This window comes from Spinacia oleracea, chromosome 1, assembly GCF_020520425.1.
Source record: "Spinacia oleracea cultivar Varoflay chromosome 1, BTI_SOV_V1, whole genome shotgun sequence".
Classification (NCBI taxonomy): Eukaryota; Viridiplantae; Streptophyta; class Magnoliopsida; order Caryophyllales; family Amaranthaceae; genus Spinacia; species Spinacia oleracea.
In genome coordinates this window covers 102,039,150-102,057,167 of record NC_079487.1, presented here as the reverse complement: position 1 = coordinate 102,057,167, position 18,018 = coordinate 102,039,150, and the positions used below count along the sequence as shown (strand labels likewise).

Sequence of the window (18,018 nt, the reverse complement as noted above, 5' to 3'; positions counted from 1 at the left end):
ATTAGTAATAATAATAATAATGGAGGTCGCTATGCAGACTTGTAAAGACTATACTTCGTCAAGCAGCGGCAAACGCCCCTGGCGCAACAAAGAAGAATGGTTGTTGGGCTCCTGTATAAACTTGCAGACTATCAAGATTTCACTGGTCAAACTTTGAGATGATAATTTGAGGATCCTTCTACATAAAGTGTATCAGCTAGAAAAGTGCAACTGCTATTTCATTTGTAGCTCCCTTCCATTTTTTTTTTTTTTTTATTGTAGACAATATTCTTGTAAAAGAAGAATTCCAGTATATAATCAACAAATTTACAGGCTATAGATGAGGCTCATAAATATATACTCTCAGTCTCTCCTGCTCCAACAAATTACCTAAACATCTACAATGATACACTATGAATCATGATAAACCTGTTTTGTGGGCAAACCCTAATAATCGAGGTATAAAATGAAATGGCCACGAGACTCACGAAAATACCCTGATTTTTGTATCTTGATTTGTAGCAGGCCGGGTCCATGTTTGCATTTGCTTCGATAAGTTGCTGCCAAACGCATCCTTAAAAAGTGATGTCGAGCTCTATATCCAGCATTTGATGAGACTTGTCATCCTGATGAGAGTCCAGGAAAAAATTGAGTTTGTCCGTCTCACCACTTGCAGTACATCAAGTGATGCGAAATGATCAACATCACATGAACTTGGCGGGCCTTAACTCCTGTGAAGTGGTGCAGGGTATATGTCCAGTGGTTGGTAACGTAACCGCTCATTATGAGGCACGGGACCATCCTTCGAATTCAGAAAGTAATATATTAAATTAATAAACAACTATCATAAGACATTTGCATAATGCAACAGTTACATAGCATTGAATATTTCACAAAGCAACTTCAACATTGAGCTAAAAGATTTTCACATATGAAACCATCACTGCTCGGTTCCATAAACTTGAGAGGAAACAGTAAAGAAGCATAGGGAAAAAAGAATACCTCATCTAAATCAATTTGGAATGGTTGTACAAAATCTTCAAACATTATTGGAGAGAGTCCTTTCATTCTATCCTCAACATCCTGCAACAGGAGATTATTAAGACAATCAGCATTCACGATAATTAAAACTTATTTTTAATTTTATTAATGTCATTCATTATCATTGTCATTATCATTACCCCATTGCCTCAAAGAGGCTCCCGCAAAAGGCGGGGTACGGGGAGGTCGGGTGTACACAACCTTACCCCTGCAACTGCAGAGAGGTTGTTTCCAATTGACCCAAAAGCGATACGGGACGACAACGGGACAACCATCTTCTACTTCATGGAAAGGAAGCGAAGGGGTTTTAAGAGCCATTTTGATTTAGTTCATTACATCCCACAACCAAAAGAACAAATGAATCTTTGGCTCTATCGGAAATGGACTTTTTAATTTTATTAATGTATTAAAATAATTAAAGTATGATTAACAGTTGATTATGATATGATTAGTGACTAATTGGTTGGAATATGGGCTAAGGTAACAATTGACAACAATAACTAAACACCTAGGTAGTGATGGACAACTTTTAACAAGCTAGGTAGTAATTCACAAAGTCACTAAGGTAGTAATTTGCAAATTTCCCAATAACGTATTAGGTGTTTCTAAGAATATCTGAAACTCCCAACTCATTTGAAGACATATTTTACAGAAACATGTTAGCTTACCAGTCCAGTGATCCTAGATTTTTCCAGCAGCTCCCTGGAAATTGCATCAAGTATATGTCTATTCTCCTTCAAACCCTTGATTGCCAGTTCTTCAGTTTCTTCAATATACTGTCAAATGAGTTTTCCAACTAATTAAGACGATGTAAAGTGAATATAACTGATCTAAATATAACAAACATCAAGTTAGTACCAAATACAATCTACAAAAGAAAATACATCCTCCACCATCAGTATGAGATATATGCAAATCAGCACCGATAATGGTTGCCTGGTAACCAAGTTCATATCAAATATCATTCAGCTTCTTTTTATATATATCTGGTTCTATCAAACCTCGGTTTTCCTCTTTCCATAATGTTAAATCTGAACAACCTCCCACCTCCCATCTTCTGTTAGAAAAAGGTCCATAGTAAGGAAAGTCTGACCGCCATATCACCCAGTAATGGAAAACCTCCGGAAGGCTTACAGTTTGGGGGAAAAAAAAGGAAATTGTTAAACATAGCCAATCTCCTACATGGCTAAGTATAAGATTAAGAGCTAAGAAGCTATTACTAGAAATATTAAGCAATAATAACAATGATCGTTGCGTGGTTTTTTCACAAAAAAGTTTTTCACTATCATTCAATTTCATGCTATTTGTTCAAAACAACATATGTCAGTCACGGACAGAACACTCCACATGTATTTCCACTTAGATTTATTAAGAGTAAATTTCAATTCGTACAATGACAAACTCTTTAGAATCAATTAGGGGGGGGGGGGGGGGGGGCTTCTATTATTTGGAAATTCTAAAATAATAAAAAACAAAATCCATTGAGAATATTTGTAGAGTACTCTTGTAACGTTCAGACATGGCGTCAAAATCTGTGATACCAATTGCATATTCATATGGAGGACTAATACAAAGAGAATAAAATAAATACCCTTGTCAATTCTCGAGTGAAGAGTTCGGATACTTCAATCGTCATCTCTGCAGGAATCACATGTGGATCATCCCACTATCAAATAGTACAGTTGGTCAGTTTTGTACCTGAGGATGCATTAAATAATTTATAAACAACTCTCTAAACAAACCTTGTATTTTAACAATTCACCATCTGGACTGTCTGGTTGGTCCATAAGCCCAATTTTTTTTGTTAATGCTGTTAGTCCCAACCTAGAATTTCTCGGGCTAATGACCATCTCCCTAGCAATCTGAACAAAGCAATAGCTAAAAAATTAAAAATAAGCAATTGAACAGAACATAAGCACTTAAAATATGAATGTATGTGGCAAACATAACCCAAATGACCATCTTCCATCCAAAATCCATGTTCATATTGCTATTCGCACAATCTCCCACTATCTAGTAACCTTTTACAGAGAAGAGTAACAAAGTAAAGAAACAGGGCATATGAAACATCAATCTTAACCAAAATTTTAGGAGAATAAGTTGAGGGATAGAGGTTCGACTCTCAAAGAAAAAAAATCTACAATTGACTAAAAAACAAATAATAAAATAAAAGGCAGAACAAAGGTGAAAATTAAAAAGGACAATTTCTACAGGAAGTTAATAAAGAACATACTAGCGGTTCAGAAACTTCAAAATATTATACTTGTATTAGACTTGTTTTATAATTTCTATGGCATAGCATAAATCAATTTTAGGGATAAGTCCGCTAAAGAAAAAGATGGAAGTGAGGGAGACAGGGAGAGACTGCAAGAGGGAAGGAACTTGAAAGGCTGAGAGATGTTAAGTACAAGAGATAAAATGAGACGGTCACAACATAAGGGGGGGAAATAAAGACAGGAAGAATGAGAGAGGGAAATAGAATAGCACTGTTAAAAATATGAACCAGTAACGTCATCTTTTAGTAACATACCATACCATCCCACTACACCAAGATTACGATCAATAGAGACTGACCTTTGTGATCTTTTCTAGATCGTCTTTTCCTCCATCAGTTACGTCATCACCATATACAATACGTTCAGCACAGCGGCCCCCATGAGCCACAATCATTTGCATCATCATATAACCAAAGGTTGTATATCCTTGGTCCACCATATCTTCCCTTGGATAAAAGACAGATATGGCTGTTTCCTGTCCAGGTTCGGAGATATTAGATAAGAAATTAAGAATCACAAAGCCCAGAATTTCACCCCAATGACTGATTAATTAAAGCTCCTACCTTACCACCAGGCAGCAGCTGAGAAAAAGCGTGCCAATCGAATCTTGGAAATAGATGAGCTAACACTATATGACCAGCTTCATGCACGGCTAGTAGACTCTTCTTTTCAGGAGATACCTGACATACAACATTTCATCTTAACAAATAGCCTAGATCACCAATTACTGATTAGAGGTCGGCACTATGTTAAGACTTACACTCTGTTCACATTTTTGCTGCTCCTCCTCGGTTAGCAGCACACCCATACCCTCGAGCAATTGCTTGTCCAGGACATCAACAACGTCTTGTTGGCAAATCATAGAATGCCCTTTCCTCACCTGCAGGCTATTTTTTCAGTAACCAAACTAAAAGCCTTTTATAAAAGCTGCATAAAAAAGAGATATGCACGTCCCACGCACACAAACAAGGAGGGGGGGACAACTGAAAGAAAAATACATACACAGAGAGAACAACAACTAAAAGAAAAGTACATTGAGACAGAGAGAACATGGAATTGTTGTCTCACTGCCCTGAAGATGTGTCTTGACTCCATTTTCAAGACATGATAAAAAGAAGCTCTATGTTGCCTTTCTTTTATCTCGCAAAATGCCTATTCTTTTGTGGATTGACCAGAAAAAAAATCATCTTGTTTTGCTAATAACTTAATAAGTCAACCAGTTCAAGGGAAAAGGAAAATGCAAAGAAAATTAGATAGAAAATGGAATTTTTAGATAGCATGGACACTTGATAGATCAGTGTGATCTCAGTTAGTTTAAAACTTATCCACTCTCGTTAGGTTCTCTCGCTACTTTCCTGAATGATCCTCTCACATGCTTCTCTCCCCTTTTCATCCAAACACCTTGCTTCCTTCTCAGTACATCCTCTATTGAGCTTCTCAGGAAATACCATGTTTATCCTTCCCACTCAATTCTGTTACAAATTCTGGTGCTTAATTACTTAATTTCCCCAGGACTGCCTTCTTGCATAAGCGTATAGAATCGATGGTCTGGAAGAATTCTTTGCATGTTTCTTAGGAAAAAGTGGCTAACCGTAGAGAGAAAGGTAGTCTTGGGATAAGAAGACCTAGATTCTAGATTACAAATAAAGTTCTTCTAATAGGAACCTTCTTTCCTGAAAATATGGCTTCTTAAGTCATCCAAGCAATGTACTGTAACCTAAGTAAACACTCTCCAAAGGTTCTCACATCTGAAGAGGATTAAAGAAAGCGTAATGTTTTACCCTAAATATAATAAATTCCAAACTTGGGTTCTGGGAGAAGGAGATCTTGTTTCTTTCTGGTTCAATGACTAGAATTGTATTTGCCAATTAGATCCCAAATGAGGGGCACCCTTTCTTAGAGGAAGAGAGTCTGAAATAGAAGTTCACATCAGATATGGTGATTGGGACTTGAAGCATTCCTCCTTAGCCAAGATCTTGTCAATGTTATACATACCATCCCTCGAAATGGAATCACCTGCCTGTTTACTTAGTACTTACTTGGAAAAGAAAAAGACTTTAACTCTGCCGCTGCCTACAATTTCTATGGCTTTCCATAACTAACAATAATGATAACTTGGTGGATTTTAGATGGGTCTGGTCAGTTAACTGTCCCCTAAAATCAGATTTTCTTGCTGGCTTAGCTAGGGACCGACTTCCTTCTAATTCTCTTCTATTCCAACAGCACGGTTCTATCTCTGATATCCTATGCATGTCCTCAGAGGTTGTCTGAATAATAATTTCTTGAACTTTCCCTATCTGAATGGATTCATAATACCTCTTGGATGCAAGTTTAACCCTAATACCCTGTTTCATTGAGTAATAAATTTGTTTTCATTCTCTGGGAAGTTCAGAAGAGGGGCCTTTGGTGTTCCATCAGAAGTAACCCATCAACCTCACTTAAATGAGCCTAAAGTAAATTAATTTTCACCCAACCCTCCACTGCATAATGACTTAAGGCAGACCCGCTCAACCCCCCCCCCCCCCCCCCCCCCCGCGCGCGCGCTAGCCAATCCTTTAAAATCAATGTCAATGACTCTTTTTACTCCTACTTAACAGGGACACTAGTTTCATGATGAAAGTCATATCTCTCTCCCAACCTATTGTTCAATAACTTGCTATTCTCCAATCTCCATGGCTTGAAGTGGTGCAGTGCTGGATGGAAAATTTTCACCATATCTCAGATACCAAAGGTGGTGTCAATGCATTCTCACCTGGAAAGAAATTGTGGACCACCCTAGCACAAAGCTAAGTTTTAGTTTAGTTGTATTTATGGGAAGAAGTGCCTACTAAGTAGCTGACAAATTGGCAAGAGGAGTCACAAGGCACGAGGCCCAACTGATTGAATTATGCTGATTTGCATGCAACCCCATGTAGTACAAAGCCCCTACTGATTTAACTAGTTACCCCCATGTATAAGATTAGGGTAAAATAGTAGCTTTAAAAGGAAACACTCTATTCTCTATTTCTCTCTCATAAAAAGTACCTCTTATTCACATTTTTACCCAACTTCTGCTAGTAGATAACTTTACGCAGCATAAAGGATTCGTCTGTTTACTAGCACCAACAACTCCATTTTTTAACCCAGCATCATCAACACAATGTATTACACCATGTCACTGGACCCTCACTCAGTAGAACACAAAATCACCCACAGCACAAATATATAGAAGTTACGAAATACATCAACCAGTCTGCAGAAATCCAATAATACTAGTGGTGGCCTGGTGGGGATTCCCCAAATATTGACAATCACTAGTGTAATATTTGATAGATATAAAAGAAAATTTAAAAACACAAAAAACCTCGTTCTTCATTTAAAACTTAACTTCCACCAATGGCCGCCGGAATCAGAGGTTATGCAGGGTGGTAGTGGAAGTTGGTACTATAGTGGTGGTGTTGGTGGTCAACTATTCTTTACAGTAAAATAACTTGTGTGGAACACTAAACTTATTTGTACTGATTTGAATTGAACCAAAGTCAGACATAACTGAATATTTTATGTTTTTAGTACTGAACTGAACTTATTTGTGCTTTACTTAATTGAGCCGACAATAAACTTAATTTTAATAAATTGAACTGAGCTGAAAATTATGAAAATTTGTTCAAAAGTACACACCCTTAATCATATGGGGACTACACGAAAGATAAGAAGTTTTTTGGGAATGGACTATAAAGCAACATATATACGAACGGTATGAACAACAGCATGCATAAAATAACTAGAAGAAACATTAACTTACAGACATTATTCCTGCTTCATTGACAAGATTGCGGATATCAGCCCCGGAATAGCCAACAGTGCGAAACACAAGCTGTAGTATGAAAATCTATCAGAGGTATTCAAGTATCCTCAATCCAGACAGCTAGTAGATGAAATAATGCCACATGTGAATGTTATATGGCTCTTTTTTGTAGGATAAGGATAAAAATGGCAGAATGCATACAACAAACCACAGAGGTTGATTTCCTCTTCTGCTAAATAAAGCTCGTGTCACAAAATAAACAAAATTATTACACATGCAATATACTGTGATAAATACCATCATCCTAACGAACATAGTTCACTTTAGAAAGGTTACCACCCATTATCTGAAATAGTTTAGAATGAATGACATTAGAGAGAGAGAGAGAGAGAGTTTGGCTAATAAAATGAACCAATTTCTTTGACCACTGATTGCTCGAAGCTTGTTGAAATTTTACTAATTTGTGCTGGTCAAGCAACTGACAAGTGAATACTAAAAGTTCCCTCACCTTTCCAAAATCAACATCTTCAGCCAGCTGCTTCCCTGTACTATGCACCCCGAAAATTTGCACTCGCTGCTTTGCATCAGGCAATCCGATGTACAAACGACGGTCTATACGTCCTGCACGGACAAATTCTATGTCTAATTCATCTGGTCTATTAGTCGCACAGATGAAAATCACTGCTTGTCTAAGCGAGAACCGGTCAACCCCAGTCTTCACTTTGCTACAAAACACAAGAAAAATAGTTCAATGAATTATACAAATACAATAAAACAAGGCATATTCCAAGTGCTGCTGGCTGAGTGACTAGTATTTAGTTACTTTTAGATAAGATCAAAATATTGTTTTTTAGAATTAGAAGATTTACATTTATTGGAGAAGATAAAAACATTATACACCAACTACCAGAACCAATGTTACTTGGACTCGGGTACTAGTGTCGGACACGGGTACGTGTCCAAGTGTCCGACTCGGCTAAATTGTGAAAAAATTCCAAGATTTAAGTCGAAAATGAAGTGTCGGAGTGTCCCTACCCATGTTGGAGTGTTGAGGATCCGACACGGGTACTTGAGGCAAAATGAAGAGTTGAGTAACATAGACCAGAACCAAATCAAAAAGTACTGACAAAAAATCAGCACATACCAAGTTGTTGGAAACCATGATATCTACCACACAGATAATGTATATTAAGCATTTCTATGGCGTGGATTTTAAATGCTTCTCGCATGTGAAGCCTTGGGAGTGGCCTAGTGTAAATTTCCTAGTGGTATGATAAACATGTGTTAACAGCGTGCTGTACGAAGTGCAGTAAAATACAGAAAACCCTCTTGTGGGGTATTGACAATCATAACCCTTCACACGAGAACCGGGATCTACGTTGGGTTTTATCGCCACCGCAGTGTCCCATCAACATAAACTTTAGCCAGCAAGGATTCGATCTTTTGCTCAGATATAGGGGCTGTTTGGTGGAGAGAGGAGAGAGGGAAAGAAATACAAAACCCCCAATTTTACTTTTGTGCTTGGGTAGAAAAAGAAAAGAAATCAAACTATCATCTTCAAATCTTTACGTCCAATTTTACCTACTCTCACTCCTCAAACTATCCTCTTCCTATTTGTCCGCCAACTTTTTAAAACAATCTAAAAGCCGATATGCTTTAGTTAGTTGTGTCTTTTTTGTTCACAGGAACAATAATTATCAAAACAACAAAGAAACTTAACAATTCAACAGAAACAAGCAAAGACAGAGTGTCTTACTCTCCATCCAGCTGAGAAATTAAGGCCTCGAATGTTGCTCTTCTTCGAGGATCATTTCTAGCATGCCTTCCCGCTATGGCATCAATTTCATCGATGAAAACAAATGACGGAGCCTACAGAGCAGATGAAGAACAAATGCCATCAATTAATCAAGCAATTACATGTTATCAAAAAAAAAAGTTACAATAATCAAATTCCCAAATACAGAGCAGGCATTTATTTCACCAAAAATATTAATTCCCAGATAGTTACAGCAATGAGCTTAAAAGATAAAAGGGAGCACATTTTCCAGCAAAGGATTACATCCACCTAAAATCAAATCCACAAATGCTGGGTTCTCATTCATTATCTTTGGAGAAAATCCTAAACAATTGCAAGCCTACGCCACATAACCAGCTGTATTCTTTTCTATTAAGACAAGACTCAAGTTACTTAGGAATTAGGATATCGTAGTTTTGTTTACGTCCAACAAATTCACCATAAATTACTTCACTTCACACTGTCCCCACATGATTCTGCTCCAAAAAAGATTTCTAATGAAGTTTCTAATGGTAGAGTGCAAGAAGTTCTATCAAAGTAAACACGTGAATTTCAATCACTGTACATCCAAAAGAAATGAACCACAAACTGTTCCTACAAATCAGAACGAAGACACCCTGTAAGAGGGATACTGTAGAAAAGCCTGTTGTCCCCCTCCAACCACAATTCCCACTAAATGGCTAAACATGCATAATAATAGCTCAAGTATTGCAAATCTTGCAACCCTTGTTCCTATTGCAATGTGATTACGAACCAAGCAAACATTTCCTTCTTAAAAACAAAAAAGTAACAGAGAAGAACAGCAGTTACATTTCTCCGTGCTATTGAAAATATTTCGTTGATCCTTGCTGCACCACTTTTCTCACTATCAGTAAACTCTGCCCCTGAAGCAAACACAAAAGGCAAACCACTTTCCTTTGAAAGTGTTCTTGCAAATAGTGTTTTTCCAGTACCTGGAGGTCCTGAAAGAAGAATACCCTGCAACAAAAACATGATAAACCACTTATACATCATCCGCACATAAGGTTGTAGGTTCCATCATAAAACCAGAAAGATCTGGAAACAATGCTAAATCACAAAATAACCAAGAAAAAAAAAATAGTATTCATACTAGTTAGTGGGGTATAACAAGAACATTACCCTCACAAACTGCACCTCCCTTTCAAAGAACTGCATAGGGTTTCTCATGTATACCATTATTTCATCAAGAAGATCCCAAACGTCACCCCCTAATATTACTTCTTTGTACATTGCCTTCGTTTCAACATCTTCACCAACAGGCTACAAAACATTCAGATGGAATCAGATAACAAATTAGCCAACTAGACAGAAAAATATTACAGCTATTACCAAGATATGAATAATTACCAAAATAAAGTTCTCTGCGTATGCCATGTCAAACAGTTGGTTATACTTCTTATAAAGAAAGCGGCTTGAAGCTATGTGCAGTAGCATCAAGGACTCTCGCATAAACCACAAAACCAGAATTCCAGGTAATAATGCAATCAAAACTTTCATAAAATAATGGATTTGCCGTTTCTGAAGAAGATCCACCTCAACCCCGGAATTTGTAATAGTCTCAAACAAGTATGGATCTAGAGGGATATCAACCTACCAAAGGGAAATAAAAAAAATTAATAATGAGAAACTTAAAAGATATATTTATCCATCTCATGTAGGCAACTTGTACATATACTTACAACGTACTCCAACGGGAAACCTTCCTTCATTGTCACATACAACCTCTTCAGATCTTCGGTGAAGACAGCAGCAGCAACCTGCCAAAGTTATCTAGAAGATCAAGAATATTCGGAAATTGAAGCAGAAAATCTGCACATTAAGAACCTACTTTTTTTTTTGAAAAAAATGTACACAACTCATGACTCGTCTTCAAGTTTCACTCTACCAAATAAATAGTACATGCTAAGCAGGATATCTAGTTAAGGAAACTAACCACCACTCTAAATAACCTCTTCAAGTCTTCATTCTTCAAACTAATCCTACTAAGAAAAGTCCATAATTGTGAAACTGTTATATTCTATAATCATCACTTTCTCATTTTACCTTCCAGTAAAGAGATTCCCTAATTAAAATCATCCATACTAAAGACTATTGTTTTGAGAAAGAAGAAGCTAAACATTTTCCACATCAGGGACGGAGCAACAGACGTGACAAGATCGTGAGATTCTTCTTCATATTAAACTATCGTTGGAGGATTGGCAAATATTTTGAGTTGATCACAATGTTTTATGGACAGCACTGCGCTGTTCGCTGTTTAAACAATTGAACAATATAGGAATTCAGATGTTCTCCAAATACTAGCAATGGGGCAGCACAGAATAATAAAGCAAGGACATTGAATTTACCTCTGAGCTATTGAGCTTGTCAAGAAAGTAAGTATATGGTAGTTTGGGTCGATACCGCCACCAACGCTTAGATATCCATGAAGCCCTAGCTCCTTTTGCATCTGATGCCTTTTCTAAAACATCTTTTCGAAGACTGTCTTCAACTTCATCCATGTCAAATTCAACTGAATATTTTACATTTAAAGGGCTTATTTGCTCTGCCAACTTCTCCTTTTCCAGAATTTCCGTCCATTCCTTAAGCCTTTCTCGCCATGATCCTGTAAGCACTTGCTTTTGAGCTGCCATGCAAAAGAGAACGAAAGCTTGCAAGATTAGACAATGAAAATTAGCAAAACTTCAAAGAAAGAGAAAATACTTTGAGTTAATGTATCTAGCATATGCATTTAAAAAAATTGAAATTCGGTAATGTAGCTCCTTGTATAAATTCAATCTCCAACGAAAACTTATTCAACTCAGTATCTCATATGGAAATATCAAGACCTAGCTCCATTACCTACCTCCTAAAGAAGTACTGCCCCATTGGGTTCACCTCTGGGAAAGGTATGAAATCTGTAAGGTATCAAATAAAACCAGACCAAATGTTCGGTTGCTTTATATACTGTGGATTGAGTGAATGGCGTTGGCATTTTGGCAAGCCCTTCATGTTTGGGGTTCACATAATATCCACCTTCAACCGGCATCAAAATGATAATTATAGAATACAACAACAAAGCCTTAGTCCCAAAATGATTCGGGGTTGGCTAACATGAACCGTCACAAGGAACCATCCGTGAAACGTGAAGCAAGAGAAGTGAAAGGTTAGGTTAAGAGAGTAAACGATAGCAGGAATTCCGACCACAAACTTTTAAGAAAGGGAAATTGGAAGAGTTTCAGGTGGCTGGGTTCTAACTATCATTTTATTCCATACCCTTAGATTTCATTCAAATCCTCTGTTTAATAAGTCAAACCAAAGTGCCAGACAAGCAAACAGGACATAAGAATTGACACAGATACATGCATTGACAAGTAAGTTATTTCACGAAAGATACAGTGCAACAAGATTTAAGAAAGCATCAAGTGGATGAAGACAAAACCTAAGATTTAAGAAAACATCATGAATTAAGTCAAAAATTCTCTTACCAACCAAAGTTTTTATAATTTCTCTTACCAACCAAAGTTTTTATAAACAATATAAGGTTATTTACTAACCTGAAACCCCAATCTCACTTTGAACTGCTCTCTTCTCTTCTGCACTTAAACTTGTATCATTGTTGATAATTCCTTTCACATTTTCCAGAGGGTGATTTATATCTTCATCCCAAGCATCTTCTCCAACATATGAACTATCATGAATTAGAGTCCCATTGGGTCCTTCAACAAACTTCTTCATTTTTAGTCCTTTAGGCATTGTTTTTCTCCACATGCCTTTCTTCAACCTGCATTTACGGAAGTTCCAAGACATTTAGAAACATCTCAAAGTTACCAAGCACCAAATCCCCACTTTTACTTTCTAGGATAAACACATATTATTATGCCTGTTTAGAGTAAACCTGTATCAAAATTCAAGACACCATGACAACCAATATCTCAACTTTCACACTCTAAAGGCTAGTGTGAAGCAGCAGTCGGTAGCATCTTCTCAGTGCTAGCCCGTCTTTGGTTAACTGCTCTCAAACAGAATTTAAAAGTGGGCATTTGATTTGCATAGTGGTATTTGTTTGGAATTATGAATGAAACCAGAGTAGTATATGTTTGGAACTTGATACCTTATTGTATTTGGCTCACGTCAAATATAATCCCCTAAATTTGATACCTAGAGATATGGTATGAGCCAAACCCACCTCCCCCCACCCTCCCTCCCAAGTAGTGGCGGAGCCAAGACTTTTAAGTCGGGATGACGGCATGTTAATAAATAATTATTTAATCCGTATTAATTTATTTATTTTAATAAAAAAAACAAGGTATAACGTTTCTTAAAAAAAAAAATTGACGCATAGTGGCTTCGCCACTGCTCCCAAGGGTTTCTAAACCCCATACCTTATGAGTTTAAGTTATTGGGCTTAGATTTTAGTATTTTACTCATTTCAAACTCATACCTCATACTAGAAGTAAAATACCCCGTAGGTTTCATAAAAGAAATTAATGAGTTCTGATTGGAGTAATTATTTTCCATATTAATGGAATGTATTTTCCCTGTTAAAATGATTCTTCCATATTCTTGGCAGTTGGGACCTTCTCATTCATGTTACAAATTTTGCTCTCTTGGGAAACAAATTGAAGCAAGAATTTCATTAACTTTGCTAGATTCCTAGTAACACCTCCCATATATCTTCACCTCCAATTAGTAGACTGAATACCGTATAATCCTATTACTTTTCAATAGTTTTCCATTAGATGAGCAAATAATTATACTAAGTAAATTAAACAACTTCTTATAGAACTCCCTCCTTTTTTGTGAGTTCTACGCAGTTGTGACACATAAACCAAGGAAAATTAACAAGATGGATCACCCATGTGGCCATGTGGGTACTTTAACTTTAAATAGGAAAGAGATATAGAGTAGGGGATTTATTAAATACAATAGGGTCCCAAAAGGTGGGGTGGTGAATGGTAAAAATCTAATAAAATGTTGCAAAAAATGGAATAAAGTAAAAGTGAGTAAAACTTAGAAATAGGGATGAAAACGGAAAGTGAGTAGAAAATATGAATACGGAGACAGTAGTTTTCTCCTATTTTAGTTTTTCTTACATTTCCTAACTAACAAGAATCCCATACATAATATTAGGTAGGGTTTTAGTTTTGGAAGTAATTTGGCCTACCATTTAGAGTAATCATCACTCATGGAATCTCTACTCTATTCTATCTTCCAAAAAACATTAACAAAGTGAACAAAACCAATCTTTAGCATATAGCAAATGTCACACCGCCACCTCCTCCCTTTGCACCCACTAACCATCAATGAACTCCATCTCTTCCCCTGGAGAGATGCTCCCTCATATGACTATTGATAAGACTAGTAAATTGTAGTAATACAGCTAATACTAATTATTCTCTTCCTTCTGGTGGGTTGGAAGTGAATAACAAAATTATCTTGGTATATTACAAATGCTAGCCTCCCACGACTAAGATAAGGCATAATTTGTTTCTAGTTTTTTTTAATTTCTTTTTTCTTTAATTATCAAGTAAAATATCTAGGTTAGGAACATGTCCTCTTTAGGGAGACCACCATATTCATCCTCTCATGTGAAGGAAGAGAGGTCTGGAACATGGATATTAAGCAAAAAAGCGACAAGTGAGCAAGTGCCCCCAAGATTGGCCTAAAATTCAACAATTTTATATGCAACCCAAGAGCAGTGATCAATTTTTCGGTGTCATAGAATATGGAGAATCATAGTTTTCTGTGGCACCGATAGGCACATAATTAAATATCTCAAGTTACATAAAGCCATATATTCATGCTGAAAATACTTGGAGACAAGATCCTTCCTAAAATGTATTCTCATCAATGTTAGAAAGAATAAAATAGTAACTACAGTATAGGTGTCTTCTTCTATTATATCTTAACTGCTAAAGGAAGAATTAGGTAAATTTGCCTAGTTAGCTGATTATTTCAATGGAGGCCACGTAGCTGTAACTTACCTCCTGATATTACTTGATGTTGGATCAGGAATCAATGCCTCCATATACGCTTCCATCAACTCTTTCTTCTCATGCGCAATGCGAGGAGCTTGAAGACCAGTGTAAATTTTTCGAGAAGAAACGACAATAGCAATCAAATAGAGAAACAAGACACCAAGGCGTTTAGGTTCCCAATTTTTTACGTCCTGGAGAAGGACATATTAGCCATACTAGCAAATTTAAGAAATATATAAATTTGGGGTAGAGACGCTAATCAATCAGTTTCATGTGTCTTACACTCTTACAAGTTACATCCCATACAAGATAATAGCCATGGGACAGAACATGGATTTCAAACTATTAGCTTGGTCTAGAGATAATTAATGTTTGAATATGCTAAATGTGACTTATATTCTGTAAATAATTAGATTGTTACACAAATACACACAACGGCTGACGTAAACATCAATCAATGCAATCACATGGATCTGGTTAGTCTATTGCTCTAACCAAACAAAAGGCAATGGGAAAATAAAAATTTGCATCAACACCACTTGTTGGTTCATCTTACAGGCATTTCCTTCCACATAGTCAACTAGGGTGAAATAATAATACCTTGACTGCAAAAGCACAAACTTCTTCATACAGTACATTACTAAAGGCAATGATAAAAGCTCAACTCATACACATTTTGGAACAGCCATTAAATATAAGAGTATTTGGAGAACATCTATATACACCCGAATACACCTAGAGCTTAGAATTTTCACCACAACAGACTATCACGGTTAGGTGCACCTATGAATTTTCAGTATTCCAGAAGAAAAAAGAAGTGTCAGAGTTCATAAAAACTATCATATTCTAACACAACTAAGAGTGAATTCACCCTTTCAACAGCACCAACAACAAAACATTTTCATTGATCTCCAAACATAATTTGCCATTGAAATTAAGAGTTCAAGGCTTCTCCATCCCAAAGCTGTCATTTAACCAAATGATTCAACACAAAAAATGCATTTATCTCCACAAAAGTCATATACTTCAACAAAAATGTATTCATTTTCACAATAAAACAACATTTTAATTACAGCATTAGACAAGAAAAAGAAAAAAGAAGGCTTACTTTCCAATTATCCCATTTGTTCCAATTGAAGAATTCAGGAACCAATTGAAACCTAAAACGATGGAACCCAGCTTCAAAGTTACTCGCAGTATCCTCAACCTGGCTCGAAACTCGAGAAATGAACTTCTGTGCATCCCCAGAATCAATGCCAGTCTCCTTCATCACTGCCTCGCCAAATTTGGTCAGAAATCGCTCCGAACCGAGACGAATGGAGCTCGAAAGCCTTTCCCAGGAAAACCCATTTGGATTCCCAGAAGCAGAAGCTATGAATAAGGGTCTGGGGCGGGAAGATTTGAACTTTTTGCGACGGCATGGTGATGGGGATGGGGATAGGGGTTTGAAGAAGAGTTTTGTTTGGAGATTGGGGATGAGAATTGTTGAAGACATGGAAATTTGAGGAGAATCGTTGGAGTGTTATTAGCTTTGTCAAGGGTAGAAGAACATGCTTGAGTGTTGTTGTGGAGGAGCTGGGGTTTATCCGGGGACTTGGAGGTTTAGAGGGGAGGTTTTCCAAATGTGAACTGTCATGGAGAATTGGAGACATGGACACAAAAATGGCGGTGGGTCGGTTCGGGTTGGGCTATGGCAGACTGAACGGGTCTTGGTCCATGCCAAGCCCGCTCTGTATCAGATCGGGTCGAAAATACGGGTCGTCGTGGTAAATCTAATATGAAATATTACTATATTTAGTGTGCTTTGTCGTAAAGGATTGTGCTCTTTTCAAAAAAAGTTGTGGTCCATGGCCCGCTACTTGGTCCGTGTAGCGGGATAGTGTTTTATTTGTGCGTATTGGGTAGGGCTTTTTCCGTGTCGGGCCTGCCATAAGTGTGGGTATAAATAATTGTGTCAAATGGATCGGATTTATGTGTTTGATAAATGCAGGTACGAATTGAATAATGGTCAGATATATTTCTGGTTGTTTAAATACGGTTTGAAATTTATGGAGTATATGTGTTTCAGGTTGGGTTAGAGTCAAAGGTTTATGACGCTTTTTATCAACTTTCTCATGACACTCTCATACTCCGTAATTACTTAAAACGACCATACTAAGACATGTTAAAATCGATCCAACCCGAGAGTATTAGTTCTTGAACAAAATTTTGTGACTCGATACCCAATTTTATCTGAATTCGAACAATCTGAAATATTATGGGTAAAACTCGGTCGAAACCTTTGATCCAACCGGTTAAAAATAATTGTATTTTATAGCAATAGAAAATGAGAGTAGGAGGATTTAAGCACAATAAACACATCTATACATAGTCTATAAAAAGGATAATCATACATGATTAGACGACACTTGTCACCTCCTTCTTTCATCCATGGATTATTATTTTTTTCAATTTTCCACGTTGTTGTTTGTTATACGAAACATTTCACAACTTCAACACATTTTACACTTCATCTTCCTCATCCAATATCAATTCACCATTGAATTCATTATTCAACCTTTACTACTTCATCTCCCTCTTTAACACTTAATATTAATTCACCATATAATTTATATATTTTTTCAACTTAGAAATTTGATCACCTCTGTATAAATTGTCCGTTCTTTGAACGGGCTCCAAAGCTAGTTATTGTTAGATAAGGTGTAATGTGATTTTGGTATTACTTGTATGTCATTTTATGTTGAATTTGACTACTTATAAATTTGTGTATTTCTTTTGTTCCCTAAATATTATACCGTGTAGAATTTTATGCTTCCCAAGTCCCAACGCATGATTTTGACACATAATATCTTGATTTGTGCATAAGTGAAAATTATTTCTAAAAAAATGATATTTAGAATGCTTACAAGATCTCACATAACTATATTTTTCTTACGTGAAAATCACAAAAGATGGTCATAGTGTCAATAGTGTAAAAATCAACAAGGTGCAATATTTGGGGAGCGGATGAAATATAAACTTTGTTTTTATGTGCGCATATCTTTTGTATATTCTTGAGAAATGGTTAGATTGATTATTCTAATTAATGAAAGTATAATACACGTTATAAAATATCTAAACACGTTGGATTGATAGGAACCCAAAAATGATGTGTCATGAACAAGA

General features: G+C 36.6%; 1 protein-coding gene across 1 annotated transcript; it reads right to left on the bottom strand.

Moving 5' to 3' along the window:
• Positions 1-197: 197 nt before the first annotated feature.
• Positions 198-16,492, bottom strand: LOC110804415 (ATP-dependent zinc metalloprotease FTSH 12, chloroplastic). Its single transcript, XM_022010007.2, has 19 exons — positions 15,962-16,492; positions 14,860-15,044; positions 12,430-12,656; positions 11,242-11,519; positions 10,576-10,653; positions 10,244-10,486; positions 10,016-10,156; positions 9,686-9,853; positions 8,837-8,949; positions 7,589-7,805; positions 7,078-7,149; positions 4,057-4,176; positions 3,860-3,976; positions 3,595-3,771; positions 2,763-2,882; positions 2,612-2,686; positions 1,689-1,796; positions 982-1,062; positions 198-781 (listed from the first exon to the last, which is right to left on the bottom strand). The coding sequence occupies exons 1-19, from the start codon at positions 16,346-16,348 to the stop codon at positions 704-706; spliced, it is 2,985 nt and encodes a 994-aa protein (XP_021865699.1). The 5' UTR covers positions 16,349-16,492; the 3' UTR covers positions 198-703.
• Positions 16,493-18,018: the final 1,526 nt, after the last annotated feature.